The 26717-nt window shown below is 34.6% G+C and overlaps 2 protein-coding genes, 1 non-coding gene and 1 pseudogene across 3 annotated transcripts; 2 read left to right on the plus strand and 2 right to left on the minus strand.

Annotated features, from left to right (window-relative positions):
- The first annotated feature begins 598 nt into the window (after positions 1 to 598).
- Positions 599 to 3399, plus strand: LOC120191192 (4-coumarate--CoA ligase-like 5). Its single transcript, XM_039194162.1, has 5 exons — positions 599 to 1832; positions 2633 to 2778; positions 2886 to 2953; positions 3064 to 3166; positions 3261 to 3399. The coding sequence occupies exons 1-5, from the start codon at positions 614 to 616 to the stop codon at positions 3372 to 3374; spliced, it is 1650 nt and encodes a 549-aa protein (XP_039050093.1). The 5' UTR covers positions 599 to 613; the 3' UTR covers positions 3375 to 3399.
- Positions 3400 to 3417: 18 nt separating this feature from the next.
- LOC120191193 lies at positions 3418 to 5576 on the minus strand. Its single transcript, XM_039194163.1, has 2 exons — positions 5258 to 5576; positions 3418 to 4131 (listed from the first exon to the last, which is right to left on the minus strand). The coding sequence occupies exons 1-2, from the start codon at positions 5368 to 5370 to the stop codon at positions 3924 to 3926; spliced, it is 321 nt and encodes a 106-aa protein (XP_039050094.1). The 5' UTR covers positions 5371 to 5576; the 3' UTR covers positions 3418 to 3923.
- LOC120191295 lies at positions 5432 to 22390 on the plus strand (annotated as a pseudogene).
- A 790-nt stretch (positions 22391 to 23180) lies between these two features.
- LOC120191341 lies at positions 23181 to 23331 on the minus strand. The gene has a single exon (XR_005522682.1). It is a non-coding gene; the product is annotated as a U4 spliceosomal RNA (small nuclear RNA).
- Between the last annotated feature and the right edge of the window lie 3386 nt (positions 23332 to 26717).

A 26717-nucleotide genomic window follows, 5' to 3' on the forward strand; every position in this document is an offset into this window, starting at 1 on the left:
CCTAAAAGTTTAGTTTTGTTTCATTTTAGTATCTTGCTATTAAAAACTTTATTTTTTTCATTTCAGTAACTCATTGAAAATTTAACATTAAATTTAAAAAAATTGAAAGTTTAGGTACTAAAACGAATCAAATTGATAGTTTATATACTAAACACGGAAAATTTTATTGACGGGTACTAAAATAAAATGAAAACTAAACGTAATGTATAGTTTTGAAAAGATTAAAAAATTTATGTACTAAAACAGACTAAAACTGATAGTTTAGGTACTAAATGTATAGTTTACCCTTAAATATTATATTTCATAATTAAATATTAATATATATATATATCATTTTATATTAATAAAAAAGCCACATCATCAACTTAAAGGCATGGTGAATAAAATAATTTAATCTGTCAAATTTAATGAGTAAAATAGAAAAAATAAAATTAGGTAAACAAAATAGTAGAGAGAATAAAGTTTAATGAGAACGGTGTAAATTACCCAAATTATTATTATACTCTATTACATAAGCCTAGTAATTTTTTATTCTTTTAGCAGCGGACCCTATTTGAACCTTTGACATAGAGAAGTAAAGCGATCTAAAGTGAAGCATTGTAAGAGGAAATCCATGGCAGAAAATATGAGTTTGGCGATCGATCCAAGGAGTGGGTTTTGCCGGTCCAATTCCACCTTCTACAGCAAGCGCCACACCATTCCCCTCCCCAAGAACCACTCCCTCGACGTCACCACTTTCATTTCGTCTCGAGCCCACCACGGTCAAATTGCCTTCATCGACGCCACCACCAGCCGCCACCTCACATTCTCCGAGCTTTGGAAGTCCGTTGATTCCGTCTCCACGTGTCTTTCCGATATGGGTATCCGGAAAGGCCACGTCGTCTTACTCCTTTCACCCAACTCCATCTTCTTCCCCATTGTTTGCCTCTCTGTTATGTCCCTCGGCGCTATCATAACCACCACCAACCCTCTCAACACCGCTGGTGAAATCGGGAAACAAATCGCAGATTCAAAGCCGGTTCTCGCCTTTACCGTCTCTCAACTTCTCCCTAAATTAGCCGGGTCCGCCATTCCAATCGTGCTACTAGACGATCACGTGAACAGTGACGCTGGGGGAGCGAAGATTGTGACGACTTTACATCAGATGACGAAGACGGAACCGAGTGGGAGTCGAGTCAGGGACCGAGTCACCCAGGACGACACGGCGACTCTGCTTTATTCGTCCGGTACAACCGGTGCCAGCAAAGGGGTGGTTTCATCTCATAGAAACCTGATAGCTATGGTACAAACAGTGATAAACAGGTTCAGCCTAGAAGTAGGAGAGAGGTTCATCTGCACGGTTCCCATGTTTCACATCTACGGCTTAGTAGCGTTCGCCACCGGGCTGCTGGCGTCTGGGTCGACGGTCATAGTTTTATCCAAGTTCGAGATGCACGACATGCTGTCAACAATCGAGAACTACCGCGCCACCTACCTCCCTCTCGTGCCGCCGATTCTGGTGGCGATGGTAAACTCCGCCGATCAGATACGAAAGAAGTATGATACGAGTTCGTTGCACTCAGCACTGTCTGGTGGTGCGCCACTGAGTAGAGAAGTGATCGAGGGATTTCTGGAGAAGTACCCGAATGTAAAGATTCTTCAGGGGTACGGTTTGACCGAGTCGACTGGGATCGGTGCGTCGACGGATTCGTTGGAGGAGAGCCGGAGGTATGGTACGGCGGGGTTGTTGTCACCGAGCATGGAGGCTAAGGTAGTTGATCCGGAGAGTGGTAAGGCTTTAACGGTGAATCAAACGGGTGAGCTTTGGCTAAAGGGTCCCTCCGTTATGAAAGGTACCGTCACTATGCTTTTTTCACAAAAAAAAAATACTGTCACTATGCTAATGATTTTCCTTTGACGGTATTAGAATTAGTAAAATGCCCCTTTTTAGCTGGTAGGATTGATTCATACAAATGCGAATCTGAGGGATAAGGATCTGGGCATTTGTTTATTTTATATTTCATTAGATTAAAAATTGTTACTTAAGGCATAATTAAGTGTTTTTTTTTTGCTTTAAATATCCCCTTTATCACGGACAATAGCTGCTATACAGATGAGAGTTGATTGCCTATTATTAAATTGATGGAACAAATGGATTAAGGTAGCTATAGGCAGTTAATATGTTTCTGGTTTTACGTGGAGAGTTACAATTGATAATTGATCAATCGCTGATTAATATTGTAATTCTGTTTGGTGAGAAATAAAGGTTGAAATTCAAATTTTATACGCCATCTTTTTGTTGGTCTTAATCGAGAAGGTTTTTAACAATTCTTAATGTTAATGTTAGGCTTAAAATCATAATAATTATTTGTAGACAGACAAAGTACATAAACTTAATTAATGTGATTAATTGTCAATTGTCAATTGATTTTGACCTTACTTAAGACTTATAAGTCATGTCAAACAGTCGTTTGATCTCCTGAGAGGTGCAAGGCTCTGAAAGTCATGTCTGCAGAGATTTTTTTTTGAAACTTTAACTGCAAAGATATCCCCTGAAAATCTTGATTGTGCAAAGCGGAGATCAGTTTTCCGAAGAGATTTGGAAGCGATAAGAACAGTACTATGTTCTGATGTTATTTTCCGTTGAATGTAGGTTATTTCAGCAATCCAAAAGCAACGACATCGACTCTTGATCCTAAGGGTTGGCTGAGGACCGGAGATTTATGCTATATTGATAAAGATGGATTCATTTTCATAGTTGACAGGTTGAAGGAGCTGATCAAGTACAAGGGATATCAGGTGCCCCTACTGGTTTACATTGTTTTTTATTACGAAGAATCAAAGATGAAGCTATTTTTGTTCATGCACCTCTTATTGACCTGGCTACTTAAATCTTGATTTGGCAGGTTCCTCCAGCAGAGCTTGAGGCATTGCTCCTTACCCACCCTGAAATTTTAGATGCTGCCGTTATTCCGTGAGTTCTCTTCATCCCCTAATTATGTTTTCCTCCTATATAAACTATGTTGATAGATGCTAAAGAGAATCATGTGTATTTGATCTAATCCCTTTTGCATATCATCTCAGGTTTCCTGATAAGTTGGTTGGGCAGTTTCCGATGGCATATGTGGTGAGAAAACCCGGAAGCAATATATTGGAGACCGACATCATGGAGTTCGTGGCTAAACAGGTATGCTTCGAGCACTAACCAGACTACAGAATGCAATGGAGTTAATTTATAAAGCACAGGAAACTGAGATAATGGTGGTAAATGAAATGAACAGGTTGCCCCATACAAAAGAATAAGGAAAGTGGCACTCGTAGCTTCAATACCCAAGAATCCATCAGGCAAGATTCTGAGGAAGGATCTAATAAAGCTAGCCACCTCCAAACTTTGATCGCTTTTAATTCAGGCTTTTCTTCTCAATTTGCATCACTGAAACAACAACGGCGGTATAAATATGATGCTTCTGTTTGCAATAATCTGTTTGCTATCAACTGTGAAAACTTTAAGTCCTGCATGGTATTTGTTCTGTTGCAAAACAACTGTGGGTACATTATACAAAAAAGAAATTGATTCGATCACTCACCACGTCCATTTCTATCCTGGGATGTCAATCAAATGAGAAAATGAAACTAATAATGCTCACTATCTTCCGACTTGGATTGGAGTTCCATTGACCCTTGCATAAAAGTTACTGAGAAAGAAACCATACCTTAAAATTCACTGCTATATGTTCAATTAGAGCATCCAGACTTTCAATTTCAAATCAGAAATCCCACCTTGGTTCACCATTTTTTGAGGTGATCATCTCCAATCACATTCCTTCACCAGCTAGCTTCAGGCACAGTTACATTTACAATAGACCAGTGCATGTGGCACCCTAACGCAACGATCAACTAATCATGTTGGTCCCATTTAACCTTGTTCAAGCTTTCACGTTGTTCTAAATAGATAATGGAAGAAGCATCCTTCTTTTCTTTTTCCTGGCCAACCTCACGTACTTTATGATTTTCATGCAGAGAAGCAATAGTATTGTGACGCATGCTAGGATGAAGGCAGGTTGCATATGCCTAAAATATAAAGAAACAGCTGAAAAAACCAGGAAAGCTAAAATGACGAGTTCCCATATAGCAAAGACCATAACATCCACCCTGCATCCGCTAAGCATAAAGAAAGCACAACTATCAGAATTGGTCATTTGCCGAGACAGAGAGAAACAAATAGCAGAATGAAGATGAAATGACAGTATCTGAATAAAACAGGTACTCTAGACCGACTAGACGTCTCGTTCTTCATTCTATTTTCCCAACAAAAAATTGGAATTCACAGTGTCAAATAATTTACAAATCTAAATCATAATCTTATAAACATGTCAAACTTGTTGTAACTAGGCCAAAGTACCAAGTACCAACATATCAAATCAGTAAAGTTTCCATGATTCATGAATAAGTAATACGAAATCTTATAACATCAACAGATTATTATTTTCAACTTCTGGCACTTAAGGACTCCGAGCCTAAACCCAATAATCTGAGCATATCCAAACAATCTGTAAATCACCAATTCCCAGCAGTTTGACAAGCATTCTACTATAGCAAGCGTTAACAATTAAGCTTAAAATTGTTGGCATACAGCATTAACCAAATGTCAATAGAAGGAAATTTTTAAATATGCCACATCCCCTCCGGCAGGCTGCCTTCAGCAGCTAAGTGATCTAATTTCAGATGAAAATTAAGATGAATCAACGATTTCAAACAGTCTTTTATTTTCATTTTGAGGTCTAATGCGAATCAGAAGAAGTTACTAAGTAGCAGTTTATGAAAATCCAGAGTCAGTTTTGATTTCTGTGACCACCTGAAATTTCAATTGTATTTTGAAAAGATAATATAAAAACAACGAGAATCTTTCAAGCATTTTTCCTTTCCCATTTTTCCCATTACTAGTAAATGTATCAGTAAATTGACAAAATGAAATCAATAGAGAAGCGAAATTATTATTATTTTTTTAAAATTACACCCGAGAAGCTAGAGCTAATCCCTTTACCCAATTTTCAAAAAGATATAATCCCTTTAGGCAACTGATCCTGTAAAATCCTACTTCTCCTGGAAAATCTGTAACGCCTCGATCAAAGTTCAAACGGAAAATGTTTCATAGCAGCACGTTAGGTGCGAAGATGATGTTGTATCAAAACCAGGGGAAAAAAACCTAATTCCTAAATGGTCAAACCTTAAATTCGAAACAAGAACATCGAAAGCAAATCATTGAATTGGGGTATACCTATAAGATGAGAGATTGGACGTCGATGAGAAAAACGAAACGGAAGACCAATCATGCTTAGATCGAAGCTGATACTCCCTCAATTGCTCTGCTAAATTCGATCGCGTTATCATCTCCTTCCTTCTCCTTCCTCCGCCTATTGACTTGTGATTTTGTTTGGCTTTTGAATGTAAAATGAAAACAAAAAATGGTTTAAATTTGAGAACTTGCAGAGCAGAAAACGAATTGGAGGTAGGGAAGGGAGAGCATCAATTCAATTTCGCTTTGGTTCGCTGCGTGGTTTTCTCGCATTATTTCCATTTTTCCTCTTCACATTTCACATGAGAGCTTTATGGATTAACAAAACCGGTAGCATGCTAAATAATAATAAAATCAATAGAAATAATAATTTTTTTGATAATTTTTTTTTATTTTGTTAAAAAATATAATAAAATCGATAACGTATTTTCTTAACCGTATATTAAAGTTGTCGTACGTTAAAATTTCTTATAAATAAACTAAAAAATAAAAAAAAAAAAACTAAATATGGAATAAAATCTTTGCGCTTGATGCAACGACGCAGCTAGATGTATATTACCTAAACTTAATAAAATTAAACTATTTACTGTATTTCTGCTAAATTTAGCTCGATTGAGTTAATTTTGGTGGTACTACTCATCTCTCAAAATTCAAGATAACCTTTTAAATAGATTTATAAAAATCAAGTAGAGTTTGAAGCAAATGACATTTGTTTAGGATATCTCTTAAAACAGTAAATTTTCAATAGGCTAAATAACGAGAGCAAAAACATTATTTCTAATACATAATTTAATTTTTAAAATATAATTTATTATTATTATAAAATGATTACATTTTAAGCATTCATTACAGAATAAGTCAAAAATTTTAATTTTTTAAATTGAATGGAATTATTTTCCACGCCTATTTCATATTCAAGACTATAGAGAAAACATAGGGGTGACAGAAATGAAAATCCAAATGTAGCCCAACAAAGCCCATAATCCTGTCGGTACATATCACCCATTTACCTTCTCTTTTATGACTTTGGTCCACCCTACGAGGACCCACTTAACTGAACTCATTAAGCAAGGGATAAAGTGAAAGGAGGATGAGGTGCAAACTCGTTTTATATGGTGGAGTGATCAACAAGCACTACCGTCGACTGCATTTCCTAATGACAACTCCGGTGAAAGTGCATGGCCCCCATTGTCCTCCGTAGTATCTACAGTCCTTTCTTGTCTCATCGAGAAAGATGTTCCATTCCAGCTTAACCCCGTTAACATGGCCAAAGGCGAGCACAAGACCCCCGATTTCCTCAAGATTCAGGTCCATCCATTCATTCATTTTCTGCTTCCTCTGATTTAACTAAACCCATTTACGTTCACTGAATTCTTGGTTTCAAAACAGCCCTTTGGTCAAGTGCCGGCTTTCAAAAATGAAGCCATCTCCCTCTTTGGTAATCTTTTTCAACTTGCCTTTTGTTTTACTGTAATTCCACCCGGACTGTGAATGAGTCGAGTGGAGCTAGAGTATTGTTGAACTTGACTAAATTCGAAAAAAATCAAAACTGAGTTCGATTAGACTTGAAAAATTTCTGTGTTTAAAATTCAAAGCTAAAATCTTTGGTTTGGGGATTGAAGAGTAAGGGCAATTTGCAGGTACGCGTGTGAAAAGTACGCAGAGAAGGGAACAAAGGGCTGTACGGAACCATCATATTGGCGAAAGCTTCCATAGATCAATGGGTGAAAGCTGAAGGGAAGAGCTTTAACCCGCCGAGCTCAGTTCTGGTGTTCCAGCTTGCGTTTGCACCGCGTATGAAGCTTAAGCAAGACCAATCCCTGATCAGCCAAAATGAGGCTAAGCTGAAAAAAGTGTTGGAGGTTTACGACAAGAGGCTGGGAGAAAGTCGGTTCCTGGCGGGCGATGACATATGTCGTAGTCGGTTTTCGTCCGAGTACGAAATTTTACTTAACGGAAAAATAATGTTAATAAATAAATGATTTTTATTAAATGTTTTGGGAGTTTCATCGACCTTTATGAGTAAGGTATGTCGAATACCTAAAAAATATCTTTTAAAAGAGTTTTTAAGAAAACATCAGTTAAAAGATAAATTGGTCTACATTTAACCAAAAATTTCGTTCTTTTTTTAATAATAAAAAGGGATTCGTGGTCGATTACGTTTGGGGAAGGATTAACACCCCACAACGCCCAAAATTGGTCACTGTCGATTATAAATTGTCTCTAATAGTAGAATTTAAGAATTTAAATATAAATTTAATTTATGATTAGGTTATTTCAAATTTAATCTGACATTTTTAAGGAAAAATATTTATATATATATATATATATATATATATATATATATAATTTTGTAAATATGATATTTATTTATTTAAAAATATCAGAAAATGACATTTAGTTGCTTTAAGACTCTCTTTTCTTTAATATTAATAAATAAATAAATATTAATAAGAATATAATAATTTTCCTAAAAATAATGAAATAAATATATATTTTTATAAGTAGTATATTTATTTATTTTTAAAGTATCAGAATAAGACGTCTAGTTATTTTAAGACCGTATTTTCTTAATAATTAAAAATAAATAAATATTATTATTTAATTAATTGGTGCAATTAATTAAATAATACTTATTAATATACATATATTAATATGACTAAAATTAAATAAATATAAAATGAAGAAAAATACAATAATTTGAATAAAACTAAAATAACTATATATTTATATATTTGCTTAAATACAATATTTATTTATTTATTTAAAAAATATCTGAATAGGACTTCTAGTTGCTTTAAGACAACCCATTTCTTTGATATTAAAAATAAATAAATATTAAGAAGAATATAATAATTAAAAATAATAAAAATGAAGTAAATATATATATTTTTATAAATAAGATATTTATTTATTTTTTAAAATACCAGAATAGGACGACTAGTTGTTTTAAGACGCCCTTTCTTAATATTTAAAAATAAATAAACATTATCGTTTAATCAAATATATATATATTTATATGAATAAAATAATAATTAATATTAAATTAAACATATTGAAAAAAAAGATAATAATAAAAATAAATTGCAATTAAATAGTGACTAAAATAAATAAAATTAAAAATAACATAAATAAAATGTAAAATATTAAAATTTACAACTCTAGTTTGAAATATTATGAGATTTAAGTACTAACAGTGTAATTTATCCTTTATTAATTAATCGGATTAAAATAAATATTAATTAAATGATAAAGGACTAAATTGGTTATTTACCCTAAATATATAAACATATATAAGCAGTGACGATAATATAAATTAATTAAAAATTAGAAAACCAAATTAAAATATATTAAAATAACTTGCAGTGACTATCTTGTAATAAAGTAAAACTTGAAGACAAAATTAATATGTGCAGAAATTGATTCCAATGACTAAAATGGAAGTTTATAAAATTTGAAGGGTCGCGAATGGGGTTTACCAAAATGCACAGTTACGCCCTGAAACGGTGTCATTTCATATTGGGTATAAATACCCTATATCCGACCTTTAAGGGCCAAAGATTCATTTCTTTTTTTTTTCTTTCTCTCTCTAGACGAGAGAAGATTTTCTCTCTGCCTTCTCTCTACACCGGAGGGAGTCCGGTCTCCGGTCGGCAGCCGTACTCCGACCGATCGCCGCCGCCGGCCACCGTATATGGTGGTCGAAAAATTTAAAAAACTTTCCCAAACATTCTCTTCACTTCCCTAAACCCAAATATAACCTTATTTTTACCCAAAAATTCCTTAATCTTAGTAGATCTAGGTTTTTACCTTCGAAGTCTGAAGGTTTCCGGCGATGTTTCGAAGGCCTCCGACGACAGAGTAAGTTCCTCTCTTCTCTTTTAATTTTGTTTCTGGTTGTTGTGTTGTTGGTTGTGCTTGTTGTCGTGCCTTGTTCTTTCTTTCTTGCTTCATTTTCTGCCGTTGGTTGCTCTCTTCTCCCTTATTTTGCAGGTTTGGTGATGGCTTTATAGCCTCCACCAGCGCTTGCCTCGGACCGGTCCCAAGAGGGGCTTTTTTGTGAGTCACCATAGCTATGGTGGTGACTCACCATAGTGACGTGGTCGGGGCAGCTGGCTTCTGGAGGCTTCGGAGAAGGCTTGGCGTGGCATCGGCAGCAGCTGGTTCGGTCACCTGGCAGCGGCGACCGTAGTCCCTAGGGTATCCTAACCCTAGGGTTTCCTGTTGTGGCCATCTGGACCGCTGGATCATAGCCAGATCCAATGACTGTGAACTGAGGCAGCTGGCTAAGATTATACAAACCCTAATTGGGTTTAAGGTTTAGCTGGGTCATCTGGGTCAGGTATGCTATATTTGGATCGTGTAACTGGGCCAGGTTCTTTGTAAATTGGGCTTGTATTTATTTGTAATTATTTATAATAAAATAATAATAATAATAATAATATATAATAATAATAATAATAATAATAATAATAATTTAAAATGGAAAAATTAATGTCTACAACTTCCCCTCTTTGCTCATTCTTGTGTTAACAAGAATAGAACAAAGAAAAAAGACAATAATTTTTTCATTTAGCTTATTTTGAGTATGATGGAAATGTTGAAAACATTCTGTACAGGGGTCTTAAGAATGACCCGAAGGTTTTGAAAACATCCTGCACTGTAGGTCTTATGGATGAACCGAAGGCTTTGAAAACATCTTGCACTGAAGGTCTTACAGATAACCCGAAGGCTTTGAAAACATCATGCACTGTAGGGCTTACAGATGACCCAAAGGTTTTGAAAACATCATGCACGGAAGGACTTACAGATGACTCGAAGGCTTTAAAAACATCATGCACTGAAGGGCTTACAGATGACCCGAAGGTTTTGAAAACATCATGCACTGAAGGGCTTACAGATGACCCGAAGGCTTTGAAAACATCATGCACTGCAGGGCTTACAGATAACCCGAAGGTTTTGAAAACATCATGCACTGAAGGGCTTACAGATGACCCGAAGGTTTTGAAAACATCAAAAAAAAAAACTCCCGAAGGCTTTTTGAAAACATCCTGCACTAAAGGTCTTACAGATGACCCAAAGGTTTTGAAAACATCATGCACTGAGGGGCTTACAGATGACCCGAAGGTTTTGAAAACATCATGCACTGAAGGGCTTACAGATGACCCGAAGGTTTTGAAAACATCATGCACTGAAGGTCTTACAGATGACCCCAAGGTTTTGAAAACATCATGCAGTAAAGGTCTTACAGATGTGGGAAATAGTTTACTAAGTAAGAAACTTTGGAAATCGTTTTCTTACTATTCAACAATTTCATTTTCAGAAAAGATTAAATGAGAAAATTTTGAAAATTGTTTTCTCATTTTTCAAAATAACTTGGTTGATTGGTTAACATGCCCCAAAATAATAATGTTTCTTATGTGGATTGCGTTCATCAATTCTTCAGATGTGATTCCTGCATTCGAAGTTTTGAATTCTACCTTCTTCTTGTAAGGTATTTTTCATCATGAATCTTCTTTTTCATACGAAAATTTAAAAAAAAACCCTTATGTTTGAATGCAATCAAATGTATCAATATAATGCATTGTCTATTGTACAAATAATGTTCTTATGAATGCATGAATGTTGATGCAATCTTCATTTGACTTCAAAGTGGTGAACTCCTCTTCCTTCACTTGATCATTTATTTCCAGGGTTACCTTCGGATATTAGTGTAGCAACTTATGCTATATTTCTGAAGAACCATTTAATCAATCTGTATCTTTGTGTCTTCTTTGTTTCATTTAAGTTTTAGAAGAAATGTTTCATTTATTGGCTTCTTGCCGTAATCAGAATTACAATCTTGTTGCCCCATTTTATCGTAGATAAAACCGACTTTCTTCGTCTAGAGTTGTGTAGAAATCCAATAAATCTTTCATCTTTAAAAAGAGAATTTATCATCTTTGAAGAGATAATCTATTATCTTTGAAGAATGTAGATGTAGATATGTCCAACTCAGTGGGGATTAATTAAGAGAGCAGTGTTTATTCTGATTTGACACTTAAAACCCATCACAAGGAGGATTTATCCTAATTCCTTTCATGTCTCCACATCTAATTGGATCTCGAGAAAAACCATTCAGACCATATCATGTCGAGATGTTTAACAACAACCTATTGTTCAATCTTAGTTGGCTCCACTAGTTTCTTATTGTTAAAATTTCAGCTCCCCTTCTGTGGAAAGAAATCTTCATCATATCTCAATTCTAACCTTGGGGTTGAAGAAGAAAAACTTTATCTTGCATCAATAAATGAAAACCATATGATCACAATATTGGTTCAGCACCATAACCACTGGTTCGTAAAACATTTGACAACACATTCATCCTTTCCTGTGGCTTTTGTTCAGATGTTCGTAAAACATTTGACAAATTCATATTTTCATGTGGCTTCTGCCCAGATTTCTCATCAATTGAAGCTCTTTGCATATTTTTCAAAGCTTTTGTATGATGTCACAAGACCACTTGAGAACAAAACTCAGTGGGAATACAAATGATATGCTGATATGACCAAAAAGTTGGTCAAATTCATGAGATATGCTAGTGAATAATTGAATAAGAGATACCAACTGATTTTGATATCATCTCGGGCAAGGGCCAGTGTGATATCGATCACGTTCTCTTCCATAATGAGCATTATAGGAAGTAGAAACATATTAGCTATAAGAGCCATGTACAGAAGGAGGTTCATGGAATTCTTGCTGATAAACCAAATAGATAAAAACTCAATTCACCCTGACTGGCAATGATAACCCCAGTAATAACGGGAATAAGGGTAATATATATAAGTCGAGCCTCATTCTTCAATGTCCTGAAGTAAACAAAAATTGTTGTAAAAAATGGCTTCGTGGCCTCAACAACATGATTGAAACTAACTGCCAGAAATCTCAAATAAATATTTCCAATCATCACCGACACACAGAATACAAAATTCAAAGCTGAGATTTTGAAGAATTGAACTCTGGATTGAATGGTCTGCACGGGGACCATCTTTATCCATGCAACCGTGATGTAGCTTAGCAAAGAACACGATGTCATGTGACACATGGTTAAGAAGATTGGGTATTTGAAACCCATACTTGCTGAGTAGATATTTGTTCAACAATAGGACCCTAATATAACTGCCTAATGAACGAAGCAATTATGTATAGTCAGCTCCACTGTCACTGTTTCACCATTTTCATTCTTCACATCTTTCTGTCTTATTGGAAATATTTGCTCAAATAAATGATCTTTAACATATGATGATGTGGGCCTTCAACAGAATTTGCTGATATGAACGTTTAAAATGAGTTAATATTCCAATTTCTGATTGAAATGGGATTTCAGCATGCCCCAGCATTTGTTGATACAAACGTTCAAAATGCGTCAATATTCCTGATTCTGATTGAAATAGGCTTTCAGCATGTTCCAACATTTTCTTCTTGCTAATATGAGCTTTCAAAGATGCCCAAAAATTCATACTGATGTGGGCTTTCCAAATGCCCCACATGGATCATTTATGTTTGAAATGGGCTTTCAGCATGCCCCAACATTCTAAATTGTAAGGCCTACTCTCAATGTTTGTTTGATTTGAATCTTATGATCCCCACTAGGTTCGCTAATGCCCCATTGAGGGTACTCGTGATCTGTACACAAATCTGTTAATCTTGAATGCTCTCATTCTGGTGTTACAAAACAACAGTGTTGTCAAGTAATTTGAGGAATTCTTTTCATGTTATCACAAACTTAAGAAGTACTCAATCATTCTGACGGAAAACATCTAAGATATGTGCATCTTATGAATGAGGTGATCATATTCTGGATATGGAGGAGTCTAGTCAGACAGAGTGGTATAAATCGCTTGGTAATTCATTCCAGGTCGGCACAGTGGCTTATCATCTTTCAGTTTTAAGAGACATGTTCCCCAGGGGTATCAATGTTCTGTCTCTTTTCTCTGGGATTGGTGGTGCAGAGGTTACCCTTTACTGGCTCGGCATACCTTTAAAATCATATGTGCAAGAACTGAATGATGATCAGTTGGAGCAACTGATGAGTAGATTTGGCAGATTCGACCTTGTTGTCGGTGGCATCCAGTATAACAACCTTACTGGAAGAAATAAACATCATCGAGATGAACTAGAAGATTTTTTTGTTGGTGTTTTTTCTTGCATTGACTGCTACAATGACTTTCTTTTATGTTTTTCCAATATATACCACACTCTTTCCGAACCATGGAAATATTTGGTTGAAATGGGCTTTCAGCATGTCCCTTTAGAAAAAGGTAATCATTATTGATGAGTTGTTGATAATGTCACAAGAGAGCGTTACCAGTTTAATTCTCCAGGCTTTCTGGCTTCTTGGACCACTTGCTTTCAAGAATGTGAAGTGCTTCACCATTCTGGCCTCGTTTATTCTTTTTCTACAATTAAGGTAGAACATGCAACAATTTGCTTCAAGAACCTTTCTCATTTGAGAATGTCTTGCTTGAAAATGTTTATTCTCTTTTCTTTATTGAAGAATGAAAGAATTTTGTAAAATATTGCCTAGTATGGGTTCACAATATAATCAAATCATAAGCATGAATTCAAAGAATATCAAAAGAATCAACTACACTTTTGAATAAAAAAAACATAGTCCTATAGCAAGTGTCAAAATTACTGACTGATTTAAGGCTTAGGTTGATTCTGGTAAAGTAAGGTCTATCATGTTGATCCATCATATATGTCTCTTTGAGCTTCCACTATCTTGAAGGAATGGTTGTTATGCTCATCTCATAGAGATACTTCTTGGTTTCAGAATCTCAGGAACATCTTTGGGATGTGCGGTGCTTCATCAAGAGCTTAAGATCGTCTCTTATGTCATTGTTGCACTATTCAATATTCGAGGCGCCTTTTCAGGTTTTCAACTAGAATCCTCCTTTGGTTTCAAGATGTTATTCAAAATTTACATCTTGAACCCCCTTTTATCATATTTCTATATCATGTATTTAAGATTTAAAAAAACCAATTTTTGTAAATAAAAGTCAATCCTGAGAGGCGGGATGAAATCTGAAGGTAGTCTCTTTCACATAGAAATCCATGTATGATTAGAATGGACTTTTTAGGTACGTATCGTAGGCCAGGGCTCATGGTTACGAAAGAAAGGGATAAAAAGGCTCAAACAACTGTTTAAAGGTAATTGAACCAAGGATCAATTCATTCTGATGCCTTCAATCTTGCTTTGCTTAACTTGGATCTGCTTTGCTGGGGATTTTTCTATAAGATTCATTCATAACTTGAGGCTCAATGAGTCACCCATCTTGATTCAAATTTTTTTTCTTCTTTTCTTTTTCTTCTTTTCTCTTTTTTTTTCTTTTTTCCTTTTTTTTCTGATGAATGAGTATAGGACTTTAATTGCTTTGAGAACCTCATTTTCCTCTTACATTTCGGAAATTCTTTCGTTATTCTTGAATGGATTGATCTTCAAGCACTTTGCATCTGATCTACCTTGTAGTTCAAAACTCTCTTCATTTCATGAAGATTGCCTTCGTAATTGACAATCTTTATTCCTGTGAGCAGATATTCTTCTTCTTGCCCCCTAATGTAGAGGGTGATCCTTGGTTAAGGTTGAATCAGAAGAAAAATATTATAGGCTCAAAAGGGGACGGCAAGGAATATATTTATTTTTGAAAAGATAAATGAAACAATGTCGTTCGTCATCTTATACACAGAAGCCTTTGTAAAAAGAGGTATCCCAGGGGGATGAATATTCAAGATTAATTTTTATTTACATGAAAACAATATAATTAATGCATGATATAATTTTTCAAAATCGATCTTTTTCTTCTTCTTTGAGTATGTCCCAATCACTCGAAATTATCTCCAATAAGTTGATCCATGATGCCTCATCTCGTCTCTTCTTGCAGGAAGATTCACAGATAATTTGAAAGTTTGGTTCTTTTGAGGTCTTCTGGTTCATGATGGATTTGTATTTGGAAGGATAAATTTGTGACTTTTGAAGTCGTGTATATGATGGAATGTTATAAACCAATCAACTCTACCCAAGAAGGTAAACATATGGATTTGGTGTCTCAAAAACAAGTAAAGACATGACTTCAGAGTCTCAGATAAATGTATGGTCAAGATTTGGTTTTAGTAAAGGTCAAGTAATTGGCATTGGATGGGATATAATTTTATCACTTGCCAAAGATCTATAATTCTTAAAAAGGAATATTTAATCTACTTGATACTCAAAAATTTCAAGATTAAAATTTAATTTCTTGCTTATATCCATAAAAGCAACAAAAATTTATTTATCACAACAAGGCATAGAAAGGAACAAAAAACAAGTTCAAACAAGAAGCTGAAAATAGAAAGGTACTATGACTGATGAAATGATCTTTTCTTTGATTAGGATGCCCATTTACTTCTTCAATGTGACAACACTTGATTTAATCATGCTTTGATGCCCTATTTGAGTTCATCATCCATTGTTCCACCAACTCTCGTGTCAATGTCTCGTTGTCAACAAGCATCTCAATTTCTTTTAACAGTGGCCTACAATTGCCCGTAGAGTGCCCAGATACCCCCAAGTGGAAATCACAAATACTACCTTGATCATAGCTATGAGCAGAAGGGTTTGGTGTCACTTTCGTTGGTCTTTGTGTGATGTATTGACCTTTAATCAAATGAGGGTACAAGTCTGAAATGGAAGTTTGGAATACCTCCAAAGTATTTCTTGCTCGCATAACTTTCTTTGGTCTATCCGAACAACTACTTGCTCTTTTTCTTTTGCAGTGGCGGGGATTCTGGATGCGACATTCATTCACATCATCATCTTTCACTTTCTGATCCTTCTGGTTTTTGGATGTGACTTTCAAGTTTCCTTTGTTGATCACATTTTCAATTAATTCTCCATTTGTCATAAGATTCCCAAATTCCTTCGTGGGATTTGCCAACATTAACTCAAAGAAAGGAGCAGGACCCGAAACCTATGTGATATCTCTTATTCTAGCATGAGAGGTTGAACTTGTGCTGCCACTCCACTCAATCTTAAGGCATACTTCTGAAACCCTTCATTAGCTTTCATTTTTACTCCTTGAAGATCCATACGTGTTGGAGCTAAACCTCTAACATATCGATATTATCCCAAAAATACATCAGCTAGATCATCCCATCTCTTGATCTATTCTTGGGTTAAATAATTATACCATATTATTGTTGGTCTAATGAGGCTATCATGGAAGGAGTGAATTAACAAATCATTAGAATTTAAATATCCTTCCATTTTTCTACAAAATATTCTCATATGGATTAAGGGACAACTAGTGCCATCATATTTCTCAAAATCAGACATTTTGAATTCGTGGGGAATAACCAAGTCTGGAACCAAGCTAAGCTCTCTTGCTTCTAATTCTTTATGGGAGGCATTAACACCTTTCATATTTCTGATTGCTTCGTCCACTTTCTTGAATTTCTTCTCATATTATGAAATGAGGATATTCTTTGGGTTCGAGTAGGATGCCCCAAGGTATGTTATCATTCTCGACTCATTAATCTGATAGCACTGTTTCTCTTTAGCAATTATCTCTTCTTTATCAGATGCCATCCCCTGAGTAATTTGATTTGATCCATCTTGTGATGCTTCTTTCCTTGTATCATGAGGTAACACTGTCAATTGTTCTGGCCACTGATCTTGTAGTCTTTCATAAGATTGCTCCATTGTTTTCATGATGATGGTACAGTAATATGAATGAATGATCTCGGTTTTACTGTTACAGAGACCTCTCAGAAATTATTTACATGTTTTTATAATTAATGTATATAACAATACTTAAATAAATAAAAATGCGATGTAAATGCGAAAATGCATAAATGTAAAAATAAGAATGCAAACTGTGCAATGCAAAGATGCAAATATAAAATGAAAATATAAAAATGCAAATGAAAACATAAAAAATGCAAATGTAATGAAAAAATACGAATGCAAAATGCAAATGCAACAAAAGGTGTTAATCAAGAGTGATCATCTTAGAACAGATTTCATTGAACACAAAAGTTTTGGTGCATCAAACAAAACTTTTACATGTAGGGGATAGCTTTCACTCCTAATTTCTCTATTTCTCTTAAAAGCCAAACTAACTTTCACTCATGTTCAAGTGTGGAGTTATCAATCTACCTTAATTCTCTTGTAAAACCAGCTAAGTCCACTAGCTTATGAGCCACATTATTTGCTTGAGCAGCAACTTCCTTCATGATATTCTCTTTCTCCTTCATCTTCTGTGTCAAATCTCGGAGTTGTAAACAATGTTGTTCATTTTTTTCTTGTGAGAGAATCTTTATGTTCAAGAAGTTCTCGTACAAGATCTCTATAATCATATAAACATTTCTTCAATGTCTTGTTCTTGGCCATAGTGGCTTTTAATTCAGTATCGATCTCAAGCTGATGGATCTGATATGATGCTTCCATGTTGGTCATAGCACTATTCAATCTTTGATTTTCGACTTGACATTTTCCCGATTCAATGACAATTGTATTGAGTCTTTCTTCTGCAACTCGTGAATCATGATAAAACTTCTTGGCTCGACCTTCATGTATGTTACAGTTCTTTTTCAGATTGGTGACCCCTATTATCCACTCTTCTGGGGTGTTTCCTATGCCATCATTTTGAAAGGCTTGACTGACCTTTTTGAAATCTTCTTGTATGGTTTCCAGTACTGTGCTCAATTTCTTGTTTTCATTCTTTAAATGATGCATTTGAGCCTCGTTTATCAGCACAGTTTCTTTCTTCTGGACACCCCTACTGATATTCTTTCCTTTGACCACTTTTGGTATTAATCTAGCAGGACCTTCAGTTAACAAACTAGGTTGATCATTTATCCTAAACTCTAAGATTCCATGATCCAAAAGATATTGGACTCGATGTTTGAAGGCAAGGCAATTCTCAATGGTATGCCCTTGAGCTCCGGCATGATATTCACAATAAGCGTTGATGGCATACCAATTAGGATACGGAGGTTGAAACGGCTTCATATAATGCGGAGCTGCTTCTCGTGTTTCAAGTAGCTTCTCGTATAACTCCTCATATGATATAGGGATAGCATCAAAAGGATAACCACCTTTTGTCTTGGATTGAACTTGAGTTTTAGACGTCGGGAGAAAATTAAACTTCTATGATTTCAGATTACATGATTTCTTCTCATCTCTGGAAACTTTTACAGTTGTCACCGTTTTCTTGGTATCTCAAGATAACTTGTGAATACGAATGATGACTGTCTATAATTTCTCAAATTGGTTAGGATCAAAAGTCCATTGCATATCTAAGATTGCAGATTTATCTTCATTGAGCTCTCTCTCTTTTTGTGCAGGAATCTCTTTTCCTTTGGCCAAAACAGATATTCTACCCATCATCTTGGACATCTGCTCTCTTATTTCTTGTATCTCCTTTTTCTCTTCAATGGGCATACGATCTTTGGGTGTATAGCTCTCCTCTATCTTTGGAGTTCCCTCGGGATGCCATTCCATGGTTGCGTCATATTTTGCTTGATCATAAAACTTTTTGTCCATTTATGAATTCTTTCCAATTTGATGAACAGTCTTTCAAATCAACACCTTTTGGTTAAGCCATGATCATGCAATGCAGATAAAAGAAATCAATATAAACAAATTATAGCAATGTATAAAATAACATGCATGGGAAAAAATAAAAAATAAAATAAAATGGTTAGTACCAACTAATGGAAAGAAAAATAATTCTATCTATCAAGGTATAAATCCTAACCTCATGCTTTCTAGTTCCATGCTTTGTTTGGAAAAACTAACCTAACTGCATGATTTCTAATTCCATGCTTTGTTTAGAAAAAATAAAATCAAATAAATTAAAAGCTAGAGCTTATTTCTCCTTTGTGTACACCTACGAACAGGGTTTTAGTATTATCTTAGATCAGGAGAATTTCAATGGTTTATTATATGCAGGGTTTCAGTTCTAGGAGTAAAGGTACTCGAACGGTCCTTATTGGTGCCCCCTTAGGCTGTTAAACCCTCAATCCTAGTCCATTACAGACTTAAGCGGATCGAGTTCAATTCGAGGGGATACATTTCCCTATGCCTGACACGGAGAATAAATTCTCACGAAGACATAGGATATATGAACCCCAAAAGTTACTTGCTAAGTATGACACAGAGAATAAATTCTCACGAAGACGTCGCTTTCACTCCCACTTAAAAGGGACAAGCTTGATTATAAAACTTATGTTATGCAATGCATGTGTTGTGTGTGAGGAGAAATGTTCACATAAAAATTAATATCTAAAAATCAATAAAATACAAGAGTATAAAATAAATTGAAAGAAATAAAAAAGAATCATAAATTAAATAAAATTGGATTCTCAAATTCTAATTATAGAGACAACATATAATTGACTTAGGTTAACCATTGTCCCCAGCAGAGTCGCCAAGCTGTCGTAACCGATTTTCGCCCGGGCACGAAATTTTATTTGGCTGAAAAAATAATGTGGATATATAAATGGTTTTTATAAAATGTTTTGGGAGTCGCTATCGACCTTTTTGAGTAAGGTAGGTCGAATACCTAAAAATTGTCTTTTAAAAGAGTTTTTAAGAAAACATCAGTTAAAAGATAAACTGGTCTGCGTTTAACCAAAAATTCATTCTTTTTTTTAATAATAAAAAGGGATTCGTAGTCGATTACATTTGGGGAAGGATTAGCACCCCCATAACGCCCAAAATTGGTCTCTGTCGATTATAAATTGTCTCTAATAATAGAATTTAAGAATTCGAATATAAATTTAATTTATGATTAGGTTATTTCAAATTTAATTTGACATTTCTAAGGAAACATATTATATATATATATATATATATATATATATATTTAGGGTTTTGTAAATATGACATTTATTTATTTAAAAATATCAGAAAATGACATCTAGTTGCTTTAAGACTGTATTTTCTTTAATATTAATAAATAAATAAATATTAATAAGAATATAATAATTTTCCTAAAAATAATAAAGTAAATATATATATTTTTATAAACAGTATATTTATTTATTTTTAAAGTATCAGAATAAGATGTCTAGTTATTTTAAGACTGCCTTTTCTTAATATTTAAAAATAAATAAATATTATTATTTAATTAATTAGTGCAATTAATTAAATAATACTTATTAATATACATATATTAATATGACTAAAATTAAATAAATATAAAATGAAGAAAAATATAATAATTTGAATAAAACTAAAATAACTATATATTTATATATTTGTTTAAATACAATATTTATTTATTTAAAAATATCTAAATAGAACTTCTAGTTGCTTTAAGACAACCCATTTCTTTGATATTAAAAATAAATAAATATTAAGAAGAATATAATAATTAAAAATAATAAAAATGAAGTAAATATATATATTTTTATAAATAAGATATTTATTTATTTTTTAAAATACCAGAATAGGACGTCTAGTTGTTTTAAGACCACCCTTTCTTAATATTTAAAAATAAATAAACATTATCGTTTAATGAAATATATATATTTATACGAATAAAATAATAATTAATATTAAATTAAACATATTGAAAAAAAGATAATAATAAAAATAAATTGCAATTAAATAGTGACTAAAATAAATAAAATTAAAAATAACAGAAATAAAATGTAAAATATTAAAATTTACAACTATAGTTTGAAATATTATGAGATTTAAATACCAACAGTGTAATTTATCCTTTATTAATTAATCAGATTAAAATAAATATTAATTAAATGATAAGGGACTAAATCAGTTATTTACCCTAAATATATAAACATATATATAAGCAGTGACTATAATATAAATTAATTAAAATTAGAAAACCAAATTAAAACATATAAAAATAAATTGTAGTGACTAAATTGTAATAAAGTAAAACTTGAAGACAAAATTAATATGCGCAGAAATTGATTCCAATGACTAAAATGGAAGTTTATAAAATTTGAAGGGTCACAGACGGGGTTTACCAAAACGCACAGTTACGACCTGAAACGGTGTTGTTTCATATTGGGTATAAATACCCTATATCCGGCCCTTAAGGGCCAAAGTTTCATTTCTTTTTTTTTTCTCTCTCTAGATGAGAGAAAAGATTTTCTCTCTGCCTTCTCTCTACACCGGAGGGAGTCCGGTCTCCGGCCGATCACCGCCGCCAGCCACCGTATATGGTGGCCGAAAAATTTAAAAACCTTCCCAAACGTTCTTTTCACTTCCCTAAACTCGAATATAACCTTATTTTTACCCAAAAATCCCTTAATCTTAGTAGATCTAGGTTTTTACCTTCGAAGTCTGAAGGTTTCCGGCGACGTTTCGAAGGCCTCCGACGATAAAGCAAGTTCCTCTCTTCTCTTTTATTTTTGTTTCTGGTTGTTGTGTTGTTGGTTGTGCTTGCTGTCGTGCCTTGTTCTTTATTTCTTGCTTCGTTTTCTGCCGTTGGTTGCTCCATTCTCCCTTATTTTGCAGGTTTGGTGATGGCTTTATAGCCTCCACCGGCGCTTGCCTCGGACCGGTCCCAAGAGGGGCTTTTCGGTGAGTCACCATAGAGCTTTGACGTGGTCGGGGCAGCTGGCTTCTGGAGGCTTCAGAGAAGGCTTGGCGTGGCGTTGGCATCAGCTGGTTCGGTCACCTGGCAACGGCGGCCGTAGTCCCTAGGGTATCCAACCCTAGGGTTTCCTGCTGTGGCCATATGGACCGTTGGATCATAGCCAGATCTAACGGCTGTGAACTGAGGCGGCTGGCTGAGATGATACAAACCTTAATTGGGTTTAGGGTTTGGCTGAGCCATCTGGCCCGAGTCTGCTATATTTGGGTTGTGTAACTGGGTCGGGTTCTTTGTAAATTGGGCCTGTATTTATTTGTAATTATTTATAATAAAATAATAATAATAATAATATATTATAATACTAATAATAATAATAATAATAATTTAAAATGGAAAAATTAATGTCTACAACTTCTCTTTAGCCGATCTTTTGCACTTGTCCAACGCTCATTATCTGGCGAATGTTGCTGATAGGGGAGAGAGGTTCACTTACAAGAAGAATGTGGGGAGTTTGCCATATTGAATTTCAATTAAGACTAGTAGAGGGGATTTGCTATGTTTGGATCTTGTTATTTCTCTTGGATTTCCTTGGTGTCCTTGTCCGAGCAAATCATGTCAGCAGGTTTTTAGAATAAAAGATATGATTATTAATCCTTCACCAGAGATTGTTTGTTTCTTTTATCATCACATGTCATTATTATTGTCATTTCAAATTGAGCAAGAAGTGGAGCCCAATATAACTAAGGGTGTAAGTTTCCCTAATCAAAGCATCAGTTTTTATGAGATTGGATCACCAAATTCCAAATCCTAATTCATATGAAAGCTATGGAATTTTTCACCTTTAAATGCTAAATTAATTAAGGGTATAGCGTAATAGAGAAATGGAGCCGGGGGAGGAGGAAGAGAACGTGATGGATCACAACGTGAAGAAAGCCAAGTTACTTTCAACCCTGAGGCACTCCTTGACTATCCAGTCCTCGTCGATGTCCTTAAAAAACCCACTTTGTCCGATGTCACAACTTCATCAGCCTTGCCATGCGAATCTCTATCCTCAAATTAGATGGAATCTGGCTTTGGTACTTGATATACCATCTGATATCTCTCAGCTAGGCATTTAGCAAACACCTACTTCGCATCCCATTTGAATTGTTGTGGATTCGGATTATGTCAGTCGTATAAGATGGGCCATCGACACATTTCATGGTTTAGGTCAACTCCACTGTTTGAGGAGGGCTTGAAGCCATTCCTAAGACGGTTCTTGGTCTCCATCAGGCATGGTAAATGGAAATCAAAACTTGTAACTATAATTGTAGGGTTTTACCCCGGAGGGAGCCCTTCCAGAAATTCTCGAAGGCCAAGGTCAAGCCAAGGCCTAAGAGGGGGTTTGGAAATAGTTTTCAACCAGCAATAGACGCGCCTCGGTTAGAACCTCATGAGCTGCGTCATTGCCCCAAGCGCAAAGATGCTTCTTCCTCTCCCTCCCCCTTCTTTTTTATATAAGTTACCAACCCGCAGCTTATTGTTCGCTCCTGATGTGGGATTCATGACATTTCTCCACATTCTTCAATAAATTGTGCTCCATATGATTACCAACCTTAATCCTTGAGGATCAAACAAACATGTCTTTAGCTTCGATGCTAATGTAGAATTTTAAAATTGGGCAGATGACAAAAGCAGGTTGGTCTTTAAAACCTTTCTTTCTCGCTCCGAAAGGTTCTTTCCCGTTTTATTTTAGTCACTTGGTCTTTAAAACTAATTCTTGTTCTCAACAACCCTCGATCTCGTGTCTCCTACTGTCGAGCTTTCCATGCTCTAGTTATCAAATATCTGAATTACTTTCTTCACTGGCTAAACTAAGATATCCAGATGGTGCACAAAATTTATTTGATGGAATGCGTAAAAGAGCTTCTGAACCTAAGATAACTAACTTTAGGTGGTGGTTGATAACATTAAGCAAAAGGAGCATAGTAGAAAACTCACTTTTTTCCCCTCAAACATAAAGGCATTGGATCAACAAAGCAAGAAGGATCCAAGGGACATGATTTGTTTCTAGTTGGTTTGACCACCCAATTAGGGGCACGATTTGCACTTTGCAGCTCTACCGACAACAGAAAAAAGATACAGCAACAAGATTCCTGCCATCCTCTTCAGTCGCCCATGTCATTTGGTTCTTAGAAGCAATACGATTCAACAAATCTTTATTACCATATTTTATTCTCCAGAGTGGAAAAAAGGATAGTTATTTGAATTAGGAGGGGTAGGCTATGTGGTGCATAGCTTAAACTCTTGAAAAGTGGGATCTGGGACTGTATTTTGTGCATCATGAAGGCAGATGTCGTTTTGCTTTCCAAGGACCGTTTAAGAGTTTTCTTTCTTCTAATAAATTAGGCCTCTAATAGATAAATTTACTTGTAAATTAGGCCTCTAATAAAAAATTTAAACTGTAAGTGTAAAACAAAAATAGATAAATTTACTTGTAAATTATTTTTTTATGTTTAATAAATCATCATCTAATAAACACATCAAATTTTAAATAGAGAACAACAAGAATTTTTTTAAAACACCGAACTACTCACACGAAACAAGCACAACACTTTTAAGAGGGCACAAAGAAAAGGTTTTAACACGAACATCATCTTTATCAAACTCTTGACACTACCTCACTGAGGTAGAACAGAATGACTTGTCGTTTCAAGCTCCTTATGGAACTACACACAAAGACAAGAATTTGATTCCACTACTCATTTTGCAAATTCTACTAGCGATGGTACCCTTTATAAGACAACCTTCCAAACAAAAGCCTCAATCTTTGAAGGGATTAAGTTAGCCAAACTAAATTTAAGATCTCGTAACCGACGATTACAATGTTAATAAAAAGTAATTATGAGAGTACAGACCCTTGAAAGAACCAATCTAAGTCTATCCATTTCTATATTGTCTTGCATAACTTTGCTGATCGTGCACATAAACTCATACAATATACCACATTCCTAATCAAATAAAACCCTCATATTCTCAATGTTTCATTCCCACATCCCGTTAATCTTAGAGTCAGAGTTGGAAACCTTACCAATCTTTCTTACAGCCACATTATAAATCTTTGGGAAGAGCAATCTTAACAATGGAACTTCGGTCCAAAAGTCTTCCTAAAAATCAATGAAACTAACATCGCTAATAGAATATCTTATATTCTTTGTCAAGATGTCATCAACCTTATTCAACATATGTATGATATTTCTCCATGCCCACGAATCGTTTCACATTTGTACTACTTTCGGAAGCGATATGAATTAGTCATAGCCACATTTAGCAACTACTATTTTCTCCATAGACTACTTGGTTCAGGCCCGAACCTCTAGATCCACTTATTTAGGAAAGATCTATTTCTTAGACGTAGATCGAAAAAGCCTAAGCCACCCTACAACCTTGGTTTATAAACACTCTCCCACTTAACCTAGTGGATTGCTCTACTATTACTAGGATCCCAAATAAAGTTAGAAATGCTTTTGTTTAACTTGGAAGCCACAACTACCGGCATCTAGAACAACAATAGGTAATAGACCGACAAATTTGTAAGGACAGATTTTACCAATGTTAAACGTCCACCAAGAGACATGAAATAGATGAATTAGAGGTTACCATGGGTTCATCCTCTATCGCCATGAGACATACGTTTGCTACTTCTTGTTTTTCTTCATCGGATCACTCTTCATCATTCCATGTAGCAGTATGCGTCTTTTATTTCTTCTTGTTGGACCATTTCTTCTTTAATTGTGGACATTCAAATTTGATTTGCCTTGGCTTTTTACACTCATAACAAGCAACAAGATCTTTTTCTTTGGATTCATTTTTGAAGCCTTCATTTCTTTGAAATCTTTTTCCTCTATTAGACCTTATGAATCTCTTGAATCGTTTGGAAAACATTTACATCATTTCAACTTCATCATTTGAACCACTTTCATCTTTGGTAGATTTAAATACAATGTCAACCCTCTCCTTCTCTATTTATTTATTTTCTTCATTTTTTTGTTGCTCTTTTTCTCCTTTCACCATCATATCATGATTAAATAAAGATCAAATGAGCTTGTCTAGAGTGTGAGCCTTTAGATTTTTACTTAAACTATGACGGTTTTCTTGGACTGCCATGATTTAGGAAGGTTATATATAATCTTTCTAACCAACTTTTCATTTGTGATGATCTCTTCAAATTTTTTTAGGCCATTGTTTATAACTAAAATTTATCGATCATAGTTTTGATGTCTTCATTCGGTCTCATCTTGAAGCTTTCATAATTATGATTGACAAGAATAATTTTAGTTTCTCTTACCTCATTAGTTCTTTCATGCGTAACTTGAAGCTTATCTCAAATTTCCTTGGTATTGGAACAAGATGACACTCTCCTATATTCATCGTGGTCAAGTGCTTGTTTTACTTGGAGTAGTATGATAAGTCATCATTATGCTACATGCTCCCAAATTGCTTGCTTTAATAAATAACATCATTATAATCTTCCAATATACATAGTTGACTCCATTGAAGTATGGGCTTGTTGATAGGAGAAGAATTACTAACAATGTCAAAGTCTGAAGTAGATATCATGGTATACTTGAATGACGATTGAATTCTTCTAAGATATTCTCAAGAGGTGATTAAATCTTACAATGAGTTTAGCTATGATACTAATTGTTGAGTTAATCAAATGAAGAAAATAGCCAAGAAGATGTGAATTGACAATTAAAAAAATTGGTGGAAGCAAATAAAAAGATTGAACACAAAAATTTAAGGTGATTCAACTTTCTTAACCAAAGTCTACATTCACTACCTTAACTATTCATACTAAGAATTTTCAC

Source organism: Hibiscus syriacus, unplaced genomic scaffold (genome assembly GCF_006381635.1).
Source record: "Hibiscus syriacus cultivar Baekdansim isolate YM2019G1 unplaced genomic scaffold, ASM638163v2 tig00116965_pilon, whole genome shotgun sequence".
Lineage (NCBI taxonomy): Eukaryota > Viridiplantae > Streptophyta > Magnoliopsida > Malvales > Malvaceae > Hibiscus > Hibiscus syriacus.